This window comes from Falco naumanni, chromosome Z, assembly GCF_017639655.2.
Source record: "Falco naumanni isolate bFalNau1 chromosome Z, bFalNau1.pat, whole genome shotgun sequence".
NCBI lineage: Eukaryota > Metazoa > Chordata > Aves > Falconiformes > Falconidae > Falco > Falco naumanni.
In genome coordinates this window covers 49,425,746-49,450,374 of record NC_054080.1, presented here as the reverse complement: position 1 = coordinate 49,450,374, position 24,629 = coordinate 49,425,746, and the positions used below count along the sequence as shown (strand labels likewise).

Genomic DNA, 24,629 nt, shown 5'->3' with positions numbered 1-24,629 from the left:
TGAGGAGCAGGCCGCGGCGCGGCCTCTGGCAGGAAAAAATGTTCCTGTTCCTGCCGGTTTCCCTCGCAGTGAGGAAGCTCCCCGGGTTTAGGGACGGGCAGTCCAGTCAGGCTGGCTGGGCTGGTGGATTCTCCTGGTTTCAGCTGGGATGGAGTTAAATTTTCTTCTCAGTTGCTGGTGCTGTGCTGTGTTTGGGATTTGGTGTGAGAACCATGTTGATGGCACACGGATGTTTCTAGTTGTTGCTGGGTGATGTTTGTACCAAGTCAAGGACTTTCCAGTTTCTCAGGCCCTGCCAGCCGGAGGGCTGGAGGGGCACGGGGAATGGGGAGGGGGCACAGCCAGGACAGCTGGCCCCAGCTGACCAAAGGGATATTCGACACCACGGGTGTCATGCTCAGTATATAAAGTGGGGGCGACGGGGGTGGTTGGGGGTGTTGCTGGAGCCTGTCAGTCGCTGCTGCAGGACTGGCTGGGCATCAGTCCGCGGGTGGTGAGCGTTTGTGTTGTGCATCACCACCTTCTTTCTTCCTTTCCCTTTGGATTTCGTTCTTCTTCCCTTCTCCCTAATGCTTATCATCATCATAATCATCATCATCATCACCATTGTATTTCTGTTATTAAATTACTCTCAACCCTCCAGTTCTACCCTGCGCCGTACTCAGTTGCCGGCTGGCGTTAAACCACGACATGGATCTGCTCCAGAACTGAAAGTATCAACAGTTGGAATGGGAAACGCCATCAACGCGTGTCGCGTCCGCCCTGGATTTGCGGGGAAGACCCGGTGTTCCCGCAGCCTGAGCGGCTCCCCGGGGGTGTGCTTGCCGGGGGGCGGCGGGGCGGGGCGCGCACCCCCGGCGGGGCCGGCTGCCTGTGCCAGGCGCTGGGCCGGCCGGTGCAGGGCGCGGGGCACCGAAGAGCGCCCGTTGTCCGGGGAGGAGGGCCCTGGTACTTGGCAAAGAGAAAATGCAGCATTAGTCTCCCGCATGTCACAGAGCGCAACACGAGCACCCAGCTACCGCCTTCGCCGGCCCATCTGCTCCCAGCCTGCATAAAAACATCCCCGGCGCACAGGCGCAGTGCCGGTGATGGCGGCGCTCCCCCTCCCGTGTCGCCTGCCATACGGGAGAATGTGAGAAGCTGCCACCTGTTTCCATCAAACTGTTTGATCAACTATTTTTTTAAGGCGTACAAAGAAGGAGGGAGGGAGGCGGGCCAGCTGGCCACCTGCGTGAGGAAGGCGACTCCTCAAAGCCGCCGGGGGAACAGGGAAGAAGCGCTTCAGCCCGCCCGGCTTGCGGGGTCCCGCCGGCCCCTGCGGACACCCTTGCTGCCCCGATCGCCGGGCGGCTCAGCCAGGCCAGGGGCTGCCCCAGGAGCGAGCAGGCCGCACCGCCCCTCCCGCAGGCCCGAGGCGCGGCGGGGGGGGGGGAGGAGGAAGGACGGGGCGGAGGGACCCGCAGCGCTGCGCAGGGGCCGGAGCGGCGGCCGGGCGGGCGCCATGGGCGCGCTGCTGTGGTGGGACCCGCTGCGGGCAGGCAGCTCGGAGGTGGACTGGTGCGAGGATAACTACACCATCGTGCCCGCCATCGCCGAGTTCTACAACACGGTGCGTGGCTCGGCGGGGCGCTCGCCGTGCGGGGGTACCAGCCGTGCTCGGCGGCTGCCGCGGTCGCGGAGCGGCGGGTGGGCGGGGGCTGCCGCTGGTGCCCTTGGGGCTGCCGCTGGCCGGCCGGGTCCGTCTCGTACGGGGGGTGTTCATGGGACTGTAGAACGCCCTTCTGTCGCTGCCTACTTGTTCCTGCTCCCGACCCTGGTACGTGTACAATTAAAGCAACGTGAGCGGTTTGGGTTTGCAGGTATGAAGGGGGCAGGTTTAGAGGTCGTGGCAAGCTGTTGGTGCACGGTGTGCAGCGGGGCCCCCCCCGCCGCGCCGAGCCTTGCGGCGGCCGAGAGCAAAGCTCCGGGTGCCGGGCTGCCTGCGCCCGCTGCCGTGTGCACGGTTCCAGCCGCCTGACGGCGTGCAGAGTGGTGGGGCATCAATACAAAAACACACTTCGGCGTTTGGAGGCGAAATTGGGTTTCATCCAGGTACGTTTGGTACCAAGAAGGCAAAGCTTTCAAGAGGTTTTGTCTTGAGGTTGCAGGTTTAAGTCAGCGATATACTTTTAGGAGAAGAGCGGTCTGTCCGAGAAAGTAGTTGAAGAAAGGCAGGAGAGGGAGGAGCACTAATGCAATTATTCCTTCCTTCTAGTAAGCTGTGGTTCACCCCGGAGTCCTCTGGCGCCATCCCAATACGGCTCAGCTGCTGGAGACAACTTGTAGAGGCACAGCCCCAGCAACAGAGCCAGACTGCCCTGTACCATGCATCTTGGAAGGGTAGCAATGCCTCTTACATCCTATTGATGTAAAGGATTGCAATGACAAGTAGATCCACGAGAGTGAGACAGCGAATCAGGCTTTCTGGTAGTTTGCCTTTCCATGAAAAACACATGTCCAGGAGCGAACCTTGAAAATGCCCCATCTGTTTTCTGTTTTGTAGCAGGTGATGTGTGCACAAATGAGGAGCTGGGGGTTCTGCTTTGCCTCTTATGTACGTTAAAATGGTCTTTCAGGTTTTTTTCCCAAATTCCATGCTTGCCTGAGCTCTTTCCCTTTCAAGCTGTATTTCTCTGATGGTTAACAACCAGTGGAAGAAAGAAGTAGGTGTCTGGCTTCACTCACTGGAGTGTATCATGGTGGGTGCTGCACATGACAGAGCAAATAATTCCAAGGCACATGCTGTACATTGCTAACCTGTTGTTTTTTCTTGTAGTTTTGCTGCCAAAGTCATCTGGGTGGTGGCTGGTCTGTGCCATTGGAGAACTTTCAGGGTGTGTGGGGAAACTGTCTGCTTTCTTTGTGTCTGATGTTGCTGTGCATGAACCAAAAACAAAGGGAGGAAAAGGTCAGGATAAACAAGTTTATTGAAGACAGCAAGTCTGTTTTGGAGTCAGCTGTGCAGGGGGATGGGTATCCTTCTGGCTTTACTGATCTGATTAGCAGTGGTATAGAAGCTTGCAAAATGCTAGGAGGTGCAGGTATGTCCAGATGAATAACTAGGGTTCGAGGCAGGTTAACAAAGAGACACAGCAAAAAGTTTGCCCTGAAACCCACTATGTCGCGGCAGCTGTGTACAAATCAGTGACCTGTACACCGAAAGGAGAGGAAAAAAGAGGCTGCGTTGAGGATAACCATGTTTAGGCTCTCTTCAGTAGTAACAAGTCATTGTAAGGATTTGACTTCTGTGTTAGCAACTTCTGAAAATTAAGACAGTGACTTGTAATGGATTGATGGGGTTGTGCAACTGTGTCCCCCAAAAAGCCAGATGCTCACAGGACACCTGGGAAGGTTTGGCCCTTCTCTTAAAAGGCACCTTAAGTGAAGTCTAAATTTTATTCCTGCTAAGATGGTTCAATTTTGACTATGACTCAAACCCTCTTGAAGTTTCAGCAAGGACTCTTCAGCATACCTGAATCTGGCATCTGTGTCTTTATGCTGTAGATGAAGACTTTGCTAATCCATGTTTTAAACTGTCATGGCTGGAAACAGAATTGTAGTTGATGTCTCACGCAATAGCCATGTAAGCACAAAGCTGGAACAGCTTACCTGAAACTTTTTTAAAAAAATACCATTTATTTATTCTGCCTGGACTCAAATCTTCATCTGTTATGCCTAAATTTAACTTGATTAGTTAAAAAGCAAACTAAAGTGCTCAACAAGATTAAATCAGTAGGAGAGTATCTGTTCACTGGTTTTGTACAAATTGATCGGACTAATTTTTGAAAACGTGTGAACTAGACTGATGTGATTTTGTGTTCAGTTCTTACACTTTTTCAATAAAGAGGCCACAAAACACTTTGTAACTCAAATTGAAAGAAGAGTTACAGGAAAACTAGCTTTTTCTTTGGTTTTGGGGGTTTTTGTTCCCCCCTGAAATGAATAATGTGTCCTGATGCAGTGTAACTCTACTCCAGAACATAAACAAATGCCTCCACATGGTTAAAAACACTACCCTGTGCAGAGGTATATACAAGAAAAGCTGCTGTTCATGTTTTAAACACCTGAAAACAGTAACTTTTTTTCCTGTTGCTAGCAAAGTCAGTACTTTGCAGTTCCACATGTTGCATTTTGTTGTGCACGTAATACATATTTCTTGCGAAATTTCCATTTCAAGGGGGAATTGCCACTGTTTTTATTACTTTTATTTTGTTCCCTAGTGGCATGTAGAAAAGAGTTTTAAAAAGCTATCAAGTAGTCTTAAGAGTGTGTGAGAATGCTCATACTCTTTCTACATCATCTTTTTCACTACAAAAGTCTTCTAGTGTACTCAAGTGGCATGCTTATGGATCAGGATATAGATTGTACAAACCCTCTGAACTCACCAAGAGCTACTTAGTTCATTTCTGCTTTCTCCTCACAAAGAATTAGTGTTCCTGTGGTTGTCGAATGCTATGTCTGCTGTCTGGGAAATGTACCAGGTAAAGAATACTAGAGATTTGGTAGGCCTGTGGGAAATATCCTGAGTGAGGACTATGGCAGATGTGAGTGAAGTTAAGAGGAAGCCCTTCACATTCCTTAAGTGGCCTTTGCCCTATATTCCTTTCATACAATTAAGTAGTTGGAAATTGAAACTAAACGTCCAGAGTTGTATGATGCCAGAGGATGGACTGTTATTCTTGGGCTGTTTACCTTTTTTCCAGATTGTAACTTTTAATTGTATGTAATTTTGCAGGTAAAAAGGAAATTTTCTGTACTCCTGTTATTATTTTTTGCACTAATCATAAGCATTTGATTTGTATATCATCAAACCGTGCAGGCCAGTTGTGTATTACATAAAGAAATTGCACATGCAACATACTTTCTGAAGCCAGAGCCAAATGGATAGGTGCCTCGCTTGGAGAGGGTGGTGTTGGTAGTTGCAGTCTATCTAAGGGTGGGGTCCTCTCAGGGAGCCAGGCTGATACCAGAGTGGAAGCCAGCTGGTCACTTCTAATATTGATCTAGTTGACACTGAACTTGGAACTAAGAGAACTTAAGCAACATGTTTCAGAAAATGTTCTACAGTCTTGATTTGAATATAACTTGTGGAAAATACTATTTGTGGAACATGAGAAACAGGACTAAGCTATTGCATAAAAGAGATATATGATTATCACATTTTTTGTAAACTTAAAAAAGAATTTCAGCTTCTGCAATGTTAGGAAGTCCTCCTGGTGGCCATTGCAAAGAGTACAAGTCATAGCCAAGGTCCAGGCTGCAAGGGCTTTCTTGCATTTGCAGGCAGGACATGAGCATGAACAGGGGGGTTCAGTGCCAAGAAGAGTGCTTCGGTAGGGCAGAACCACTTCTTTGTTGTTTAATCACTAGTATAAACTTGCATTGCTACAGATCTGGCAAATAGGTGTGTTTTCTTTGTCATCTTGTTCCTAGGTAGAATAAGGACTTTCTAGTCAGATTTTTGTAGACTGTGATTGCCTGATTTTCTTTATTGGTCCATTGTAGCTGTAGAGGTGGAAAGGTTTTCATCCAGCCATTTTGTTTGTAACCCTCTATTTTTAACTCTTGACACCTGGCTTTGGCCTAACTGTGCTTAAAAGCCTGAAATGCTTAGAGCACTCCCAGGTCCCCAGAGGACTTGTTTGTGTTCTGTCATCTGGGCTGCCAGTCACTGTGTATGCTTCCTACCTGTTCTGGGGTGAGTGGAGCCCTCTTGCTCTGCGCTTGCATCAGCACATCATGCACTGGGATCCTGGTCCATGGCTGTATTCCCAGTGTTGCTAACAATCTCTACCGTGTAGAGCTAGTGTTCTTTTTATGAATGGAAGATGCTTGAGTGACCCTGTTAATTTAAATGTGTAGTCTGTTTTACGTGGATTAAGCAAACTGATTTGGCCCATAAAATCTGCTAAAATGGGGTATTACTTTATAAATAACTCTCTGGTCTTTACCTTGCCTCCCCAAGGTTGTGCAGCATCCTGCGCTCTGACATTGTCAGGTGCCCGGGTTGTTAACCTTCCACCATCTTAAGTTGTGAATGATGAAGGCAAAATTTGCCACCTTGGTAGGGTGAAGGATTTCTGTGAGAAGAGTCCTTTTATTCCTGCTGAAGAGGTGCTTGTTCTATGGCACTGTTCATCGGTTGGGGCCCCCAGAGGTTTTTCACATCTGGTTTATGAAGATGGCTTCCTACTTGACAAAACACACTGGTAGGAGCTGGTCATTGGCAGAAGAATTGAACTCTTGCATCAGTTCAGAAAGGGCAGTGCAGCAGGAGGTGGCTGTCTGGCACATGTCCCTGGTGTGACTGTTGGTGCTGCCCTCTGCATTAGCAAGTCTTTCCCCAGGCTGTGTACTGTTACCAGGGTGCTGTTGGCAGAGATTAGCATAGTATTTGCAGCTGTAAACTGTGTGTGTGGTGGCTCTTTCTAAGTATTCTGATGAAATCTAAAAGCCAAGACTTTGGAAGGAAACACGGCTTGTCTGTGAGGATGTACTTTTAGCATGAGGGAAGGTGTCAGGTGTGAAGTAGATGGTGCCAAGAAACTGCTTTTTGTGGTTATTGTCATTTTGAATGCCAGCCAAGGAGTATGTCCTGATGAGCCTTGCAAATGTTAGATGTGTCCATTTTAATCATTGTAACCTCTGTTCTCAGATGGTGTTGAGTGGTGGACAGTGGTAGCTGAACGAACAAATGCTGTCTTCATATGTCATTCTGAAATCCTTTGTCCGCTAGATTTTCAGTAAAAAGTCTGTAAATCGCTGCAAAGAGGGGATCTGTCCCAAAGGAGCGCTCTTTTCGCAGAATTGTTTTCTGTGTCTCCTTTAGGAGAATGTTGCTGGGGATTATTTTCTCTTGTGCTTGGGCTAGGCAGGGAAACACAAGGAAGCTGAGGCTGGGAACTCATACTGTCCCCTGTCCCGTTGTGAAGCAGCAGCAGTCTTTCCATAGCTGCTCAGTTAAAGTGCCGTGACTGGCCTTCAGCACTGGCCACTGCTTTCAGGAAGAACCAAGTGATTGCTGCAGTGACAGCTCCTGCTAATTGCCAGTGAAGTGTTTTCAGCCTTTAAGTAGAGAATCATGCTTAACCTTGTCGGTAAGCAAGAGAAAATATGTCTTTGTTCAACTCTTACATAGTAAATTAAAAAAAGCTAGCAACCGTCTGAATGATCAGCCTTTTTACCTTCCTATAACTAGTTTTCAATCGTATTAAGTTGTACGTAAAAGAATAAATTCTCTGTAATGGAGAACCAAGAGCAAAAATGAAGTGTGAAAGAATTTACAGCTTCAGGCTTTCTTTACCCTGCACAAAAACGCTTCTAACGCCTTTAGCTTAGCTTTGTATTTCAGACCTTCCAGGCAGTAGTTATTGCACAGTGAGTTGACTTCCACAAAGCTTGACTAGCCCTGTCTAGTGCCAGTACTTCTAGTGCTTTTTCTATCCTAGGCTTGACAGCCATTGAGGGGGCAGGTCACTTGTCACGACATTCTGTTCCTCAGCTGCTTGCTCTCGTAGGCTTCCTGAATTGCAAGTCTTGACTACCTGTAGACTCTTAATAAGTTACCTTTGGGAACAGACTTGAAAGGTAATTTAAAGATGCAACTAGCCACATTTTACATTCCTTAAAGTTTTTATGCTGTTATTAGCTTAATGATGTTAAGCAAAACAGGTTGATGCTTTGCAAAACAGCTCAGCTTTGGCAAAAGCTGAGGGCTGTAATTTGTTGAGCTGGGGCTTCACTGGATGACACAATGCTTTTATAGATGTCTTAGGCAGTCTGTGAATATTTAAGGTTTGTTTATTTTTTGTCCTTGTGATACTGGTTTCTTTTCCCCTCTAGATAAGCAACGTCTTGTTTTTTGTTTTACCACCCATATGTATGTGCTTGTTCCGTCAATACGCAACCTGCTTCAACAGTGGAATATATTTAATATGGACTCTACTAGTTGTGGTTGGTAAGTTGGTTAGTCTCTGTTAGCCTGCTCATGCATGAATGAGAGAGGAAATCAGTTTTTCCTGCTTGTGCTTGATTGTTTTGCAAAACAAAGCAATCCTGACTATGGAGGAGTTTGCTTGTACTTGCTTGAAGCTAAAGCAGCCATAGTTTCTGAAAGGAAAATGCCTTTTGCAATTTGAGGCTGGTAGGAACTTTGTCCTTAGTTCTGTTCCCTTCCTATCCTTGCTTTGTGTAACTTCTTTTATTTGTGTGTTCTCTGCAGTGGTGCTGGCCCTTCTTCCTCTGTTGTTGTTTAAATGAGAGCTCAAAGTGCCCAGCACAACTGAAGAGGGTAACAGGTTTTGCACCGGAGGGCCCAAAGGCTTAGCTATTTTGTAGCTGTGAGATTTCTTAAGCTTCTTCATTCCTTGAGGCTGTGGGATAATCAGAGCTCTGTGGGACAGTGTGATACTTTCCACCTGTAAACCTGTGTCATGAGATGCTGCTTTTCATCTTTGTCTTACCCATTCTCCCATTCTTGTCCTATTGAGAAAATTCGGAAGCAGCATTTGGCTTTTATTTCTTAATTGGCTTTGCATTTAACTTTGACAGCTGATGTTTCTTAATGTAAATCTACTTTTCTGGTAGGAACTGGCATCTTTAGCTGCTGCTTGTGTGTTTGCTTCATAATTGATGAGCTGCTGATGATTTGGATTGCCTTCTTAGGAAAGCTGGTGTCTGTTTTCTGTTTTGTTTTGCATTTTTAACCTTCTCTAGAGCAAATGATATCCACCTTTCACAATGACATTCTGAACATGAGCAGTGTGTTTCAGTCTATGCAGTACTGCAGCTATTCATATTGCCTTTTCATTGATTCTTCCAGGAATTGGATCTGTTTACTTTCACGCCACCCTTAGTTTCCTGGGCCAGATGCTGGATGAGCTGGCCATTCTCTGGGTCCTGATGTGTGCTCTCGCTATGTGGTTTCCTAGGAGATACCTGCCCAGAGTTTTTCGGAATGACAGGTAATCGTAAAATCATACATGTACACTTTCATGTTTCTTGAAATTTCTTACGCTAACACCTAAACTTGCACATAGTGGCACTGAATTATCATCCAACCTTATCACTGCCACCGCTCTCTTTTCTCACTCCGTTCTCTTCCTGTGCTTGTATCTCAGACCATTTTGTTGAGAATTCCTGGGTCTGCAGTTGCTAATGGTGAGGTTTATGCCCTGTAACTTAAGATTTTGGGATGAGGTGACTTGCCTCTGGAAGTGGCTGTTCTTGTTGATTCAAGGGAGACCTTCACCTGAGTAGCGTATGCAAGTTGTGGCTAAAATAAAGTAAGAGAAACCTTTCGTATATCCTAAAGTGTACATACAAGTGGACCTATGGAAGTCAGCTGAATTTTCACCTGAATATTTAAGGCAGTGGTTAAGGATGGTGTTTAATTATTGAAAGGCTGAGTGTTTGTTTAGAGGCCTGTTGTTGGTATAAAAGGATTTTTTTCTTTTTTGTTGCAAGATTAAAAAAAGTGTGTTGTAGCCAGTTTAAAGAATCCAGTTGTGGTTTGTCCCCCCCCAAAAAAAGTGTGCTATAATCTTTGTACATGTTGCCCTTTCATGCAATAAATAAGTTGAGGTAATGGAGGGGTTTGAACTGCAGCACCAATGTGCTTCTCTCTGAAGATTGCTAAGGCTGCTACCTCTTGCCTTCTTACACTGTTGCTGTCTGGGTTTTTTTGTGGTTTGTTTTCCTTGACATATGCCTGATGAGAAGTTGCCGTGGGGGGAAGGGGAGAGAAGGCTGGTGCTAGATTAACCTTTCTTTAAAATAGCTTGCACTGAGGAAAGTGTATCTTGAATTACCGTGTACAGTGTATACAGTCTAATGGCTTTGCCATGTCGGTGTAAGTTTAGTACTTCTGCATATTGCAGCACAGTGCTATTACAGGACACCATCAACTTAAGAAGCAAACAGATTCTACTGGGGTGTTTTGGTCAATGACATGGCTTTTAGACATTTAGTTTGAGTGAAGAATAGTTCAGAGCTTTGAAGAATTTCTGTTAATGTAAATGTCTCCTCAGAAGCCTAAGGAGATCATTATATGTAATCTATCACTATCATCTGATACTGATAGTATGGGCCAAGAGGTTAAACTGTATCCTTCTTGAAAGGAATACTAACACTTTCTGGGTGAAATCCTGTTTTGATTGAACTTGGTGTTAAAACTATAAATAATCATCTCCCAGGTTATAACTGATTCATAAAAATATTGAGATGAGTTGAAGGATGTCCCCTATCCTAAATGCCTTAGAACACTTACTCCTGAGAATCTGCCAAGGCAGTTAAATGTTAAGGTCTTGATTCCTTTCTGAAGTGTGCAGAGGAAAGTATACTGGGCAAAAAACCTTAACCCAGAACAGATTTGGTTATATATATGTATTTTTTTTTCTTTACCTAGCTAATGCTCCAATATTATATCTATCCTGTGCTCACTGCTTTGATCTTCACTTTCTTCATCCTCACCATGCTCTGGGTTTTCAGTGCTGCAAATGTTGTTATCTACCATGACCAATTTGTGGTGTCTCCAGTCATTAAAGCATTCCCATCTGATTGGAACTTCCTACTTAATTAAGTTGTTGCTTCCAGTGCAACGAAAAACTTCAAAGCAAATGGCAGATGGAATGAGCTAGGTAAGGTGATGATACTTGTGGCCAGGGAATGGTGCTGCACAGGTATATGAGACCTTACTTCAAGCACAGAAATAAGGATGGAAGAGCCATGCTTGGACAGCAACTAGTTTTATAAAGCTATGGGTCAGTAGTTGAAGGGCAGTGTGATCATCCTCTGTCTGCCATAGTCCTGCCACAGACTGGAAATGGGTTTGTTAAAGTCCAGACTTGAAGTTTAAAAACCAGTTGTCATATGTTTAATTTAAAGGTTGTCAGGCTGTCTGTATAGAGCCCAATTGTGATTTAATTTATGCTAAGAATATATGAAATTGTAGTCTTTAAAAAGTGTGGGAATCTCTCATCTACTATTGAATTTTATTAAAAGAAATGCTTTTACTTACCTTGTAGTTTTCAGTATCTTTAAGGCTTAGGCATGATAAAGGAAAATAAAACAGACTGTAACATGGCTCTAGAAGCTAGACATTAACTGTAACAAAATATCCTAAAAATCCACGTTAAAAGCATGAAGAATGATGACGCAGCACTGTTTTGAGGAAGTACAGAGCTGTGTGCAGAGGTGGTCTTGTTCCTGATTTACTGTGGGAGGAGGAATATTGTAGTGTACCTTTGGATTTTGAAACCAGTGGTTATTATGTGTGTGCACACGTAAGTATACATACACGTGGCTGCTTCAGAAGACCACAGTCTAGCCAAGGCATGTGTATATGATTAATTCTGCATGCACATGCAAATTTGTGCAAGATCCACATCCATTTTATGCACATTGTTATTGCACCTCATGGACATATCCAGAGAAACCTCAATTTTGTTACATTATTAAAATAATTTTCAGATTTCTGGGTTTAGTAATTAAAAGTTTTGAATTGAAAGCAGTTTTTCTCCCTCCCAAAACCCTATTCAGGAGCCGATTTAAAGCTGCTGTGGGTGTCCTGTCTGGTGTTACTACCTGCCTTGCCTTCATTAAGCCTGCCATCAACAACATCTCGCTAATGACTCTGGGTGTTCCCTGCACAGCTTTGCTCATTGCTGAACTGAAGAGGTGAGTGAGTACCTTTCTCCTGAATGCAGCGTCGCCTTCTGAGATGCTTAGGCTACCGTGTGATGATATGCTGGATCTAGGTTCAGTGATTGTGGTAGCAGATCAGAAACGCTTTTCCCACATGCAAGTGCAGATCTGGTGTAAACTTCAGTTGATACCAGACAAATGTCTGCCAGTTCAGACATTTTTGGCAAGGATTTTTTTTCCCCTAGGCCGTTATACTGGATCAGATATTGCCTGTTTCCCTGCGACACGTCTGTTGCTGCAACCTGGTTAACTCAAATGTGTTTGTTGTGGAATCAGGGCAAGGGTTTCACTCCACTGACAGTGTTTCTGCTGTATAGTCTTTGCAAGGGTGAGGTGGTTGCCTGGTCACAGTCTAGGTACTAGATGGAATGTGGAGCGAGGCCCAAGCATGTGTGGAAGATGTTCCAACTCTGAAAGTTGTACTGTGAGTCTTACACCAATTTGTCTTCTGACATGGAGAATATGATGGAGTCAGACTGACAAAGATAAGGCTAATCACTAGGTTGTAGAGGATAGCTATCGGCCAGAGCCTTAGAAACGCTAAAACCAGAATGCAAATAGAGAAGAACCTGAGACTGATCTTAATATTTTAAAGGGTCCTACCACGATAGTGATACCAGAAGCTGTCCAGATACTTTTTTTAATCTCTTCACCCACTGTAAAAAGGACCAGACAAGTACCAGCATACAAACTTTCTCTGGTGTCTGAGAAGGTTTTTACAACTTACATTGACTCTCACATATTGCATATGTGCATCAAAAGGAACAAGAATAGGACCAAATGTCCTACAGCAACATTCTGACTGCTCCTCTGAGAGCAGGGATTCTCCTGTCTGCTATCTTACCCTGTTCTGCTGCTGCTTCTCCATACAGTGGAAGCCTCTGCTAACAATGTTTTGTAAAGGTGTTCTTTAGTCTTTTCTCATTAGACATTGTGCTGAGCAGCGTTTATTTCTGTCGTCAAAGAAACTTGGGAAACAGCACACAAGTTAGTTGCAGACAAGAAGGTCAGTCAGTGAAGAATGGTGGTATCTCATTTTGATGAAAGCGTCAAGGAACTACTGACAGGGCAAATGGAGATCTGGTTTTGCCACTGAATAATTTATGTGAGCTGTCTACATAGGCATTTTCCAGGCGTGAGCTCCTGAGAAGCTTAAAAGGATGAATAGTTTGTGTCACATAAGTTTGAATACTATTGCGTCACATCTAGGATTGGTGTACAGATTTTGCTTTCTAGACCTCCTTCTGAAAGGTCATATCTTACTAAAATGTGTGGAGTTTCCCTGTCTGTTTTTTCAGAGAGAATTAAGGACACAGGTAAACTTTCTTTTGGATAGGTGATTAAAAAGAGACATAAAGTGACATGTAGCCCTCTTAATTGTTCATTGAGATGATGTAATACCTATGATACTTTTTTATGAATTCTTAAGTGTAAAAGGCAAATAAGTAAAGGTTTGATTTTAAGCTATGCTGATATCTGGGAGATTTAAATGAGATATATTCTTGTAAACCTAGAGGAGACGAGGAATCTCATCCCTTTTTGCAGGATAAAAAATAATCTAAGCATTATTTGAAATGTCTGCGATTTTCCCATTCTCTACTACCACAGTCAGTAGAGGGCTACACATCTGAGTCCTGGCAGTCTGCAGCAGAAATTCATCTGTGAAACAGGTATTTGGGGAAGTAAGGAGAAGAGCCTTCAGAGTAGTTTCTTCTGTGTAGTTCTGTGCTGAAGTTTGTGGCCTGTTAGACCAAAACGCCATTGTTGTTCCTGTTCTAGGCTGCTGTCAATTTTGTACAGAATGTGAATCAGAGCCACTGTGTTTTGAAATGAGAATTTTCTGTCTCTTGTTTGTCCTTGTTGAGGAGATGATGTCACCAAAAAAGCATTATGTTCTGAAATGTGGAGCTGGTAGGGTGGACTGTATTGTGGGTGGGAGATGATCAAAAGAGCAAAGAGTAGTTAAATGCATACTTGTCCTTGAAAGACAGAGAAATTTAAAACTTTATTCTCATTCTGTTCAAAGAAATCACTTCATGTGTTCATTATGAAAAAAAACCCAAAACCAAAACAAAACTCCTAGGGGATGGTATCAGGGATAAAATGGATGAGGGTCCTTTGGTTTGCTGGTCCAAGCCAAATAATCATTGAAATTGCAACACCATTGAGTTAGTATGATTTAGTGAGTCATCATCAGGCATGTTACTATCTCCATGTGCAGATAGATACTAGAATGTTCTTGCTTAGCTGATATCTGAGCCTTGAGCAGTGAGGGTTTACCCTAGCTTCATGCCTGTCTGTTCATACCTGATTCTCCTACTAGAAACTGGGCTGTGAGGGAGCCCTCCTTCATTGTTGCAGGTTGCTCACAGCTCCCTTATTCCCTTGACTAAAAGTTTAAGCTAGTTAAAAATTTAAAATACTCCTTAGGGTATAAAAGGTTATACCTGTGTCAAAACAAATTAAGCAGTTAATCAACATCTAGCAACTTGCACTGGTTTGAAGAAAAACTGGTATGTTTTGTTGGGGGTGCCGTGACATTGGAAGATAAAGTTGCTGGAAGTGTGTACCAGCTCAGTCCCTCAGACAGCAAAATGGCTAGGGCACATCAGTGTTTGCAGAAACTCTGGAGTTCAGGTAACTGCTGTTTGTGTTAAACCCAGAACACTGTGTGTTGTGTAGGCAAAAGGTGCAAATGGAAATGTGAGCTTTGTGGGGTCCAGTTTCTTTCAGACGAGAGTAGGGTAAGGAGCGTGTCACAGGTCTGCACACAACAGCACAAACAGCTCTTTCAGACCCTCAGCTAACAGGTTCTGTTTCAGTGGTACTTTGAACGACCATTGCCTGCGTCTATTGAGAAATAAAAGAAATGGGTTGGGTCCATGTCTCTTGCCAGTGCCCAGGTGGTGTTTCTGTTACATCTTCTCATTGTGGTAAAAGCAGTGGTAGGTAGGAAGCTTTGCAGTCCCCTGCCTCCTCAGCAAGCATGTACTCAGCCCATCCAAAGCACAGTCACTGCAGGAACTGAAGATGCTGTGGTGGGTGATCACAGAAAACTTGGGAGTATTACACAGATCAGCAAGCTGTGCTTTTACTGTGCTTGACTGCTTAGAGTAGTCTTTTGCAGTACATCCTGCAGCATCTAGTTGTAAGTTTCTAAAATACGTTGCAGTACCTAATGGTGGTGATGAGCAAACCTGTCATTATAATGTGTACCCTTTCTATGGCTGATCTTGAACTGGAAAAATTTCTTCAAGTAAGTTTTCAGTTTTGCTTTGCAGTCTTGAAGTCTTTGAACCATGCGAGTTAATTGTCCTCTCTCCTTGGTATTCAAACCAGTCAGATACTGGTAGGCATGGCCACTAACGAAAGGAGCGAGATGTTTGAGGCCAAGCCTCTCACCTTAAATAGGATGCAGTTGCATGTTTATGTCCTTTAGACAAGTCCAGGAAAGCCTCCATGTTCTCAGTACACACCCTCTTTCCTCTGTCATGGTGCACAAGTACCCATGCAGCAGTCTAGTTTTACCTGTCAAATGTACAAGGTTGATCCAGGCATGTATCTACTTAGGTACATGGTTTAGCATCTTGCTCTTCCAAACAGTTATGCATCTCACTGAAGACTGTAAATCTGCCTTGGCATTAATAGGAGACTCAAGCGTGGTATGCTTAATACAACAGTGTTTTTTGACCAGTACCAATCTTCCTTCTTCTTTATGAAGGTGTCCATGCTGTCTAGCCATTTGATAGAGGCATGAATCCTCCAGAATTAGGAGGATTCACCAGTATTAATTTTACTGGTAAAACTGGGCCAAACCTGGAATGTATTTCTTAATGAGGTGTCTCATAGAAGAGTGTAAAGAAGAATTTGTGTAGCTGCACGCTGCAGCTTGATAGGTAACTCAAAAATCTTACCCTTTCTTTTCTTCATGACCCTTGTAGCTTTTTTAAATGTAAAGATGCAATTTCAGAGAAACAAGCCTTTTTAAAAGTATTTAAATCAATAAAGATTGAAACTATCTTGAGCAAGCCCTGTCTCCTCTATGTCTTGGTGATTTGCTAAATGGATTGGAGGATTCAGACCTAAGAGCCATTTTGGTTTGTATGTTATGTGGAGTATTAATTTTTGTGGCAGTCATGTAGGTGTGTTTGTTTTGAAAAACAATTATTTTTTTTGTATTTTAATTGTGGAGGAGATTATAGTTTAGCCAGTAGCTGAAGCACTTTTTTGAATCATAAAGATAGGTGTGATGATTTTGAATGCAACATTATTTATAGATGGCTTAAAAAAGAAATGCCAGATTCTAAAACCAACTTATGCAAAGGACACTGAAGAAAATCCTGTCACCATGATTAGGCAGTTGGTAGCTTTCCTGTCATTAATCCAGTAGCTATAAAGGTGCCTTCTGCTCCACTTTAGGAGTTTCTTAATCCCAGATGCCTGTTAAAATGTCAACTGAAATAGCATTTGAGTGAAAAAATATCCTGCAGGGAAAACTGTTATTAATTCTTCAGCTTGCAGTACACCAGAGCCAGGTATACTGCTGCTTCTGGGATGTATTCATATAAGTGTTCCTGGCAGAGCACCATGTATATGGTTTTAACTTTTTTTGTGTTAGTTGTCAAGGACTGTCTTTTATAAAGAGGATCAGGGACCATAAATACTACTGCAGTGCACATAGTAAAATACATGTTTGCCTATTCTAGCTCCCTCCTCCAAGGACAGACATTTTTAATTGCTTCTGAGTGTCACAAGGTGAAGTGTCCCTTTAAAGGACCTGTTTGCTAGGCATTGCTTACTTTCCAGATGCAGTGAATGAGCTCAGGAATTGTGTGGAAGACTGGTGATTCAGCGTCAAGTCTACTGGAGAAGAAGGGGCATGGAGACATTCCCAACACCTTTTTGGCGTAGATGTAAGGCACAGAAGATGTGTGTGGATTAGAGGAGCTCCTCTTGTAGACTTTGAGATAGAGGAAGGGATTGTGGGGTACTTGGCATTGACTTGTTCTCTTCCTAGGATGTGGAGGGAGAAGACAGGGGCCTTTAAACCTGATGAAAGCTGAGTATTCCTTGTTATACTGGCAAGAGATGTGCCTAATCAGCTTACTTTTGAGATGTAGCTCAAACAAGGCACTTTAAAGAGGTGATTCTCTCGTCTAATTAGTAGGTTTGGGAGTGCTTTGGGAGGTTATATCAGTAACCTGAGAAGAGCAGTTCATTGAAGCAAGAGTTGTGCAAGAGTACTGAACGGTTCTTGGATCCCTGGGAGTTTCACAGAGTTAACAATAGCAAGAATAAAAAAAGGCAGGAAGGAAAATCCCTAATCATAGCTTTGTTCTTGCAGAAGGCAGGGAAGCTGAGCCGTGCTTTCCCTTGGCCACACAGGGCTGGTCAAGTCCTGGTCTAGCTTTAGTTTATAGATACCAGTAACAGCAGAGCTGTATCTACTGGCACCAAGAGGCCTAAACCCAAAATAGCAAGTGTAGGTAGACAGCAAATTACTGACTTTAATAGCATTTTGGGACCTGAAGATTATATCAGTGCTTCCCTTTTCCTGATTTTACTCTTTTGAACAAAGCATCATATAGGGAAATAAAATTGTGAGCTTTTGAGTAGACCTGCAACATGGGTAATGCTATGCCAGTGTCCTGGCATCTGCGGTTGTATTCAGTGATGGTTAGCTGTGGACCACACCACGTGTGAGCACAGCAGATGTTCTGTGCTTTCTTTCTCTCTGGTGTACCTTTATACGAACAAGTCAGGTTTCTTGTGGAGGAAGAGAACTGTAGCTTAGTCAGGAGGAGGAATTCTGTCTGAGATGTAGATGCCTGTGCTGTCTACTAAAGCATGCTTCTTGGGGCCCTCTGGGCAGAGGCTTTACTGCCTTAGAAGTTCTCTATAACTGTTACATTGTACAGCACTAACCTGTAGGGGGGAAGAGTTAACTAACCAATTAAAAAAAACCCTTACCCAGTTCCTTTTTTAAACCAGTTTTTATATAGTGACAGATATGAACAAATCTGAGCACTTGCTGTGTGGCTGGTTGTTACCAGACAGCATGTATAAGTTGTCCTAGATATCCTTCCCTAGATATGGGAATGCTTTGATGTTTGCCCCCATTTGCACATTGGTGTTTAAGACAATACCCAAAACACAGCTACTGATTAAAAGGTTTGTTTTGTTACTTCTCTACTGCCTTGCAAGTAACTAAAATTCCTCTGTCAAGGATATTTATGGTGGAGACATTTTAAGGATGCAGGCCTGGCACTATGAATTCTACCCTAAAACGCATAGAGGCAAAAAGCATCAGGCTCCCATAACAAAGCAAATTTTGTTTTATTTTATAACAACTTCTTTGTGTTTCCCTCCTCAGGTGTGAAAACCTGCGTGTGTACAAACTGGGTCTTTTTTCAGGACTTTGGTGGATGCTAGCACTTTTCTGCTGGATCAGTGACAAAGCATTTTGTGAGATCTGGTCTTCATTTAACTTCCCCTATTTGCACTGTGTGTGGTAAGTGTTGTGCATAAACTGTACAGTTTGATTCAAATGTAATACATCTTCACCACATCACCTTTCTGTGCTGCCTGGTGGCTGTTTCTGGTTAGTGCTAGATAGAATTGCTGGTAAGGTTATAAGCCCAGAGCAAGCTTCACACTATTGAAGGTGGCGGATTTAAGAGTCTCTTTGGCCTGACCAGATTCTTCAGACACTAAGTTCATTAATTGTAATAGAATTCCTTGCCCTACTGGTTACTAAAAATCCCACAGCGCTTCTCCACTGAAGCAGACTGTGAAAGCTTAAACTTCCACTGTTACAGCTGAGGGTGAAGCGGGGGAGCAGGGAAGGGCTTTTGATGCCTTTTTTCTTTTACCACCCAGCAAATTGTGCTCTTTTATTCAAGATGCCATTATCTCAGCATTTCTACACAAATCAGCTGCAGAGAGGCCAAAAAGCTGCAACCAGTTTAGACCAAGGATAAGCTACAGTTTTGTAGTTTTCCTTATTCTCTGTGTTCTTTGCCTGCATGCAAAGGGCAGACAGCAGCCCAGTGGGGGGCTTGGAAGAAGGTGAAGGATAGACTGATTTTAAAGCATGGTGATATATTTGATTGCTTTACTGAAGTCATGTTACTGATCTTTTTCTTTTTTTGGTGGGGGGTGTCTGTTCTCAGGCACATTTTGATTTGCCTTGCGGCATACCTGGGCTGTGTCTGCTTTGCTTACTTCGATGCTGCCTCTGAGATCCCTGAGCAGGGCCCTGTCATAAAGTTCTGGCCCAGCGAAAGATGGGCGTTCATTGGTGTTCCCTATGTCACCCTCCTCTGCGCACACAAGAAATCACCTGTGAAGATCACATGAAGTTGGCCGTGGAACAGGATGGAGTTTCAACTTGCATTCCTGCACAGACAGTATTTAATAATGATAAATGGATAGGGTTGTATTTTATCTTCTTTCTAAGACATGTAGAACTTCAGGTGTCACAGAAAGAGAAGGCAAGTATGTTCTTTCCTCTTTCTGGAGAGGACAGAGGAAGCAGCAAGGTGGAGGATCTTGAAACTCTTAACCACTAACTTTTCTGGTTGGCTCTGTTTTGCACTGTTTTCAATGTAGCATTTCTCTTGGTAAAAGCTCTTTCCAAATACCAGGGTCAAGGAATTATGTTCCTGCAGTAGGTCACCACTGGTGCTTGATTCTGGTGCTTCTTTTGTAACTTCTGGCTTAAGGCCTTTCATGCAAAAGAAGCCAGTCCAAGATGCCTACATGCATCCTGTGCCCGTCTCTGATTTTGATGTGGTTCATTGGCCACAAGAGTGTGCTCGAAGCACGTGCTCCTGCCAGCCTGGCGTGTAACACAGGCAGTCGCGCTGGGCATCACGCTGGATCAGAGTATGTGGCTGCTTACCAAGTGCAACAGGAGACCAGTGCAAAGTGATTGCAGCTGGGTAACTGGACCAGTGCAGTTAGGCAGTGTAAATGCAGGAATAGCTGACAGAAGATTCAGTCCTTAAAACTAAATAGGAGTTCAAGGGTTTTTAATGTTTCTGTATTGCCCCCCCAGTGACCTGTGGACATTTGTATGCTGCATATGTCCCTCTTACAGAAAGGTCACAGAAATCCTTCTCTACCTCTGCAGGCACGTTTGGTCTTGAATTTGGCGTTGAATTTCACACATAAGTGTGAATATTTAACTTCAGTAACAGCTCAGGTCAGCGTGGATTAATAGTGTGATTGAACTATAAAAACTTGTAGGTACCTAGCTGTATGTCTGATTTGAGGGGTAACTTCTCACCAGTGCATTGCAAAGTGACATGAACAATAGTCCAGTGCTCCTCTAGTACTTGGGAAAAAAGTAAATCAACTGCTTAAAAACCAAGCTGAAGACTTAAATTTCAGTGAGCAATGAGATGTGACAATAAGTCTTGCATTCTTACAAAACAATAGTAAATTCAAATTTCGTGTTCGTTTACAGCCTGTTTTGTAAAGATAAGGGATGTCTAGATCCATTTAGTTTTAAGGTTATAATTCAGGGCTGAGGTTCAGAAATGGCTATGGTTCTTGCAAGCAATTCATGCTAGGTCTGTTTAAAAAATGATGCAAAGTGCAGGCATGTTTGTCATGTATTAGCAACTGTAGCTTCTAATACCCGCAGTCTTGGAGAAAATAGGGTCTGTCTGCATTCCACCTAATATCAGACCTAAGTGGGTTATGGCTTTGGATGTGCACTTTTATTAATATGTGATATTTCCTTTTTTAATACTAGACCAGGAAATACCATTTCCTCTGTGCTTTGCTAAGATGTCTCATGTTGTACTATTTTTTTATCAATTTGAAAATGTACTGTATACAGTATCATCTTTAAGACAGTGGATTTTAACAAGAACTTTGGGGTTATTTATCTCTCAGGCATTGTAAAACAAGAGATAAGGTGTATGCTGTTACACTTAAAGTTGTTGGTGCTAGATGTAACTGTCATCTTGAGAACTTCAAAGTGGGTGGTAAGTAGCCTACTGTCAGATTAACTGACAGATCATAAAAGCAGCAACATCTGTCCAGTGGAACAACGAAGATTTATAGCACTTGCTAGTAGATTTGTCTGAGAGGAATGTGCTTTTTGGGCACACGGTCCTATAATTTTTGTATGAAACTTCTTTGTAAAAATTCCTACAGTCATGTTTGTTACTCCTTGAAACACAGCTGCTTTTTCCTTTTCCTTCCTCTCTCCCCAGTTATGAAATGCTCAGTTTCAAACACTTATTGGTTATTAAGAATATCAGCTAAGGTTGCTGATGCCTGATGTGGCCCTACTTTGAGTAAGAATTTTTGATATTGCTTGCTGAATTATTATTTTATGGTAAATAAGTTATTATCAGCATTGCTTGGGGAATTAGTAACTGCAGACATAATGTACTATTCAAAATGACTGAGCCTTCCTACTTAATATTTTGTTTAAAAGCAACCTCTGACTCAAAGGGCTCTAATCAACCTGCTGTCAACTGCTTTCTTACACTCTTCAGAGTTTGACTGCTCACAGAGAAGTAATGTTATAAATTAAAAAATGGCAGTAGTACATTCAGCTATTGCAGAGGTGAATGGATGCAGGTACAGGGCAAGAATCAGATCCTGTATTTTTCCTAACCTCTAGCCTTCATACTCTTTGCATGAAATTCTGTGAACAAAGATCACTATCTGATATACAAAGCTCCAGTGTAGAACTGGTCGAGAGTGTTCCACCATAACAGCAGCCCATCACTTTTAGGTGTAGCTACTGCACTTTATGTTGAATTAACTTGCATATTCTGACACAAACTACAGTTATTTCAAAAGAAAAAAAAATACACAGTTTTTACCAGATTCAGAGCTTTACAGATTGCACTTTGGGCTAAGCTCCAGTTCATGATAACATTAGTATCCAAAGAAGTATGATTGACACACTGAGGGTCTGTACATTGCCCTGATCATGCTGATGAATAGACATGTGCACAAGTAGCTAGATTGTGTTGGAGTATAAAGTGATGTTTATGCGCCCTCAGGTTTTAAAGCCCCAGAATGCTTTTTTCCCTTGCTGGCAGAAAGTGAGTGGGTTCCTAGTCTTTAAGTTCAATTGGTATTTTAGTTTAGTTAGTGGGATGCAATAATATGTTGAGCATAATGTAGATTCTGTGTGTTGGTAGGTGATATCCATCATTCCTTGAGTGTTAATCCTTAGGTTGTTTAAGAGAGGATGTTTAACTCTCAGTGATGGCAAACACTTGCCCAATTCACAGTCACTAAGAACTCAGTAGGTAAGGAGTGATGTTGGGTTGGGGTTTTTTTCCTATCTCTATTGGAGAGTGTGTACTGAATGTTTGTGGAAAGCGTGTAATACTTTGCAACATTAAATTGCATTCAAAATAAATATTGTTTGCCTTTTCATACTTTGTGTTTGTGGAGAAGGATGCAGCTATCAGTGTAATGCCTTGAAGTACAGTAAGAGGAACTTCTCTCTCATGCAGGTTAACAGCAGTTCTGACTCTTAGAGAAGGAGGGAGACCGCATTATATAGAAGAACACTAATTAATGAAATAGAGGTTACTTTTCTGAAAAAACTGATCTTTTTGCAAGTAGAGCAAATACTTGGAAAACTACAAGCCCCTGAATCTACAAGGACAAATAGCAAGAAATGGCCAAAAATGGGTGGCCTGTGTTCCCACAAATACAGGAAACTGAGTCAGAGTGAGTACATCTGGGAGAACATAGTATGAATCTTCAGCATTCCTTACCCAAGACTGTGCTCCTAACTTAGGGAGGGAGATGATGGTGGTGTAGTAGCCTTGCACCTGCTCCTCCCCTCCTGCTTCCCTTTTGCTACAGTCCTCTTGCTCCACACAAAAGACCTTTTTTGAGACATTTGTGGGTTCCCATAAGCCAGTGTGATCAGGCTTGAAATAACTGTTGTGTGAAAGTGTAGCTGTAATTCAAGAGTGTTACTCACTCAGAGTTAATGTCTGTAGTTGGCGAGATGTCAAAAACAGCTGGTGGGTTGGCTCATATATCATCCTGTCACTCAGCCAGGTCTATTTGGAGATTATTGACAAGGTTTCCCATGGAAACAAGGGAAATATCATTGTGCCACTACATTTCTGTGGTAACTTCAGAACTTCTGACTTACTTTGACAGAATCTGACAGAGGCAAGAACCTTAGAGATAATTTCCTACAAGTGCAAGACAGAAGGTCAGGTAGAGAAGCCAGGCCTCAGAGATAAGCTGCCTCAAGAGCCACGTTGTTACAGTAACAGAGGATTTACCCAGGAAGGAAACCCAAGCAGTGCTTATGTTCTGGGTGGGCTTTGATTGCAGCTTGCACCAGCTGCAGCATGAGGAGCCAGTTACATGTGGAAGGAGTTTCACTGGCTTGTGTTCCAGAGGTGGTGGAATTACTTCGCTGTAACACACACAAACCTGCCTTTCTCTCCAAACTTATGAGGCAGAAACTTCTCCTGGAGGGGCAGCTGGAAATCTGGTATCGCCATACACCTGGCTGTCAGTTAAACACAGTGCGAGCTGAGAAAGACTGATGTTTGAAGGAGGCGACTTATGTGCCCACAAACTTGAACCATATAAACCTGTTTGTAAACTCCCAGCATATAATGAGGAGGCAAGTAGGAGTTTGTCGAGAGCAAGCTGTGTCTACCTAGTTCAGTTTTCTTGTACAATAGGGTATTTTCTATCCCTATGGCTATGGAAGAAACAGCATAGTTAGATTTTGACACTGATAAGATATCTAGCGCTGTCTGACAGGAATTATTAGAAAAGTGCTGGAAGACCTGGGTTTGGTAAAGATTCTGTGGATTAGTGTGAAATTGGATAGCTGCTCCTGAGCGGTTCTAGGTGGTCCACTGTAAAACCAGAAGGTGTCAGGTGGAGTTCGACAGGGACTCTCTGCTGGGTCACCTTCTATTTAGCTGCTCAGCAGTGTCCACATGGAAGGTATTAATGAACTGAAGTCTGGGCAGGTTCACAAGTACCTTGAAAAAATAACTAAATATCTAAAATCCAAAAGTAGCTTCCTGAATTGTAGAAAATGGAACAAAATTGAGTAACAGCAAGGTTATTACGCATTTATAGTCAACATTGACAATGCTAAATGCAGAATAACAAAGAAAGGAGCAGTTTATTGTACAAGAAACAGAAGGGTTAGTGTAAATCAGGAGCCAAATATAATAAAATAAGGCATCACCACAATAAAAAGAAAAAAGACAACATCGTACTGAAAAAAAAACATCTGTAAGACAAGAAGAAATCCTTTCCCTCTGAGAAGGGTAACAGTAAGGATTACCAGCAGTTGTAAAAAAAAATGGCCTGTGTGGACAAATAATCTTAGTCAGCTTTAAAAAGCAGCGTGAGATTTAAGTATGTAGAAGGAAGCACACAAAGATTCAGACAGGGCATTGGGAGAAGTGAGGTGCAGGAGGCAGCAGAGTGGACTGGCTGTGGAGGCTCAGGACCTCTCTCTTCAGGGAGACAGATAATTAAGGAGCAGTTGGAGAAGCTATAGGCATTTACACAGGCCGTGGGCATAGCTGATGCTGCCTTGGAACAGGAACACGGGGTAGCTGGTGGCAGTCCGTTGACTCAGACACAGAATTCTTTTCTTCTCATTTCTATGCTTATGCACATGGACTGGACACAGAATGGATTGTGGACAGAGCTGGAGATGACTTGGAGATGACTTGGCCTGACTGCCCTGACAGGGAAATACCAACTGTAAACAAGAGCATCTGTGCTCTCCAAAGAGACTGCACTTTGTAAATTATCAGTGTCCCAGCTTATTCCCCATAAGCATGATCATGGCTAGCTCTTTGTGTTCCTGGACCTTCCTAACTTAAGAGTCCACACAAATCACTATG

At 43.2% G+C, this 24,629-nt stretch overlaps 1 protein-coding gene across 3 annotated transcripts; it reads left to right on the top strand.

Moving 5' to 3' along the window:
- Nucleotides 1-932: 932 nt before the first annotated feature.
- ACER2 (alkaline ceramidase 2) lies at nt 933-22,138 on the top strand. Of its 3 annotated transcripts, XM_040580168.1 has the most exons (7): nt 933-1,609; nt 2,255-2,738; nt 7,882-7,996; nt 8,861-9,002; nt 11,578-11,715; nt 18,116-18,253; nt 18,915-22,138. In XM_040580168.1, the coding sequence occupies exons 2-7, from the start codon at nt 2,676-2,678 to the stop codon at nt 19,099-19,101; spliced, it is 783 nt and encodes a 260-aa protein (XP_040436102.1). In that variant the 5' UTR covers nt 933-1,609; nt 2,255-2,675; the 3' UTR covers nt 19,102-22,138. The 3 variants fall into 3 exon arrangements, with proteins under 3 accessions (XP_040436102.1, XP_040436101.1, XP_040436103.1); XM_040580167.1 differs by lacking the exon at nt 2,255-2,738 and having other exon boundaries at nt 934-1,609; XM_040580169.1 differs by lacking the exons at nt 933-1,609; nt 2,255-2,738 and adding an exon at nt 1,730-1,816.
- Nucleotides 22,139-24,629: the final 2,491 nt, after the last annotated feature.

Coding starts and splice junctions, on each gene's coding strand:
- ACER2 (XM_040580167.1), top strand. CDS start 1,502: ATGGGCGCGCTGCTGTGGTGGGACCCGCTGCGGGCAGGCAGCTCGGAG. Junction 1,610..7,881: donor TCGCCGAGTTCTACAACACG/GTGCGTGGCTCG, acceptor TTTCCCCTCTAG/ATAAGCAACGTCTTGTTTTT. Junction 9,003..11,577: donor AGAGTTTTTCGGAATGACAG/GTAATCGTAAAA, acceptor AACCCTATTCAG/GAGCCGATTTAAAGCTGCTG.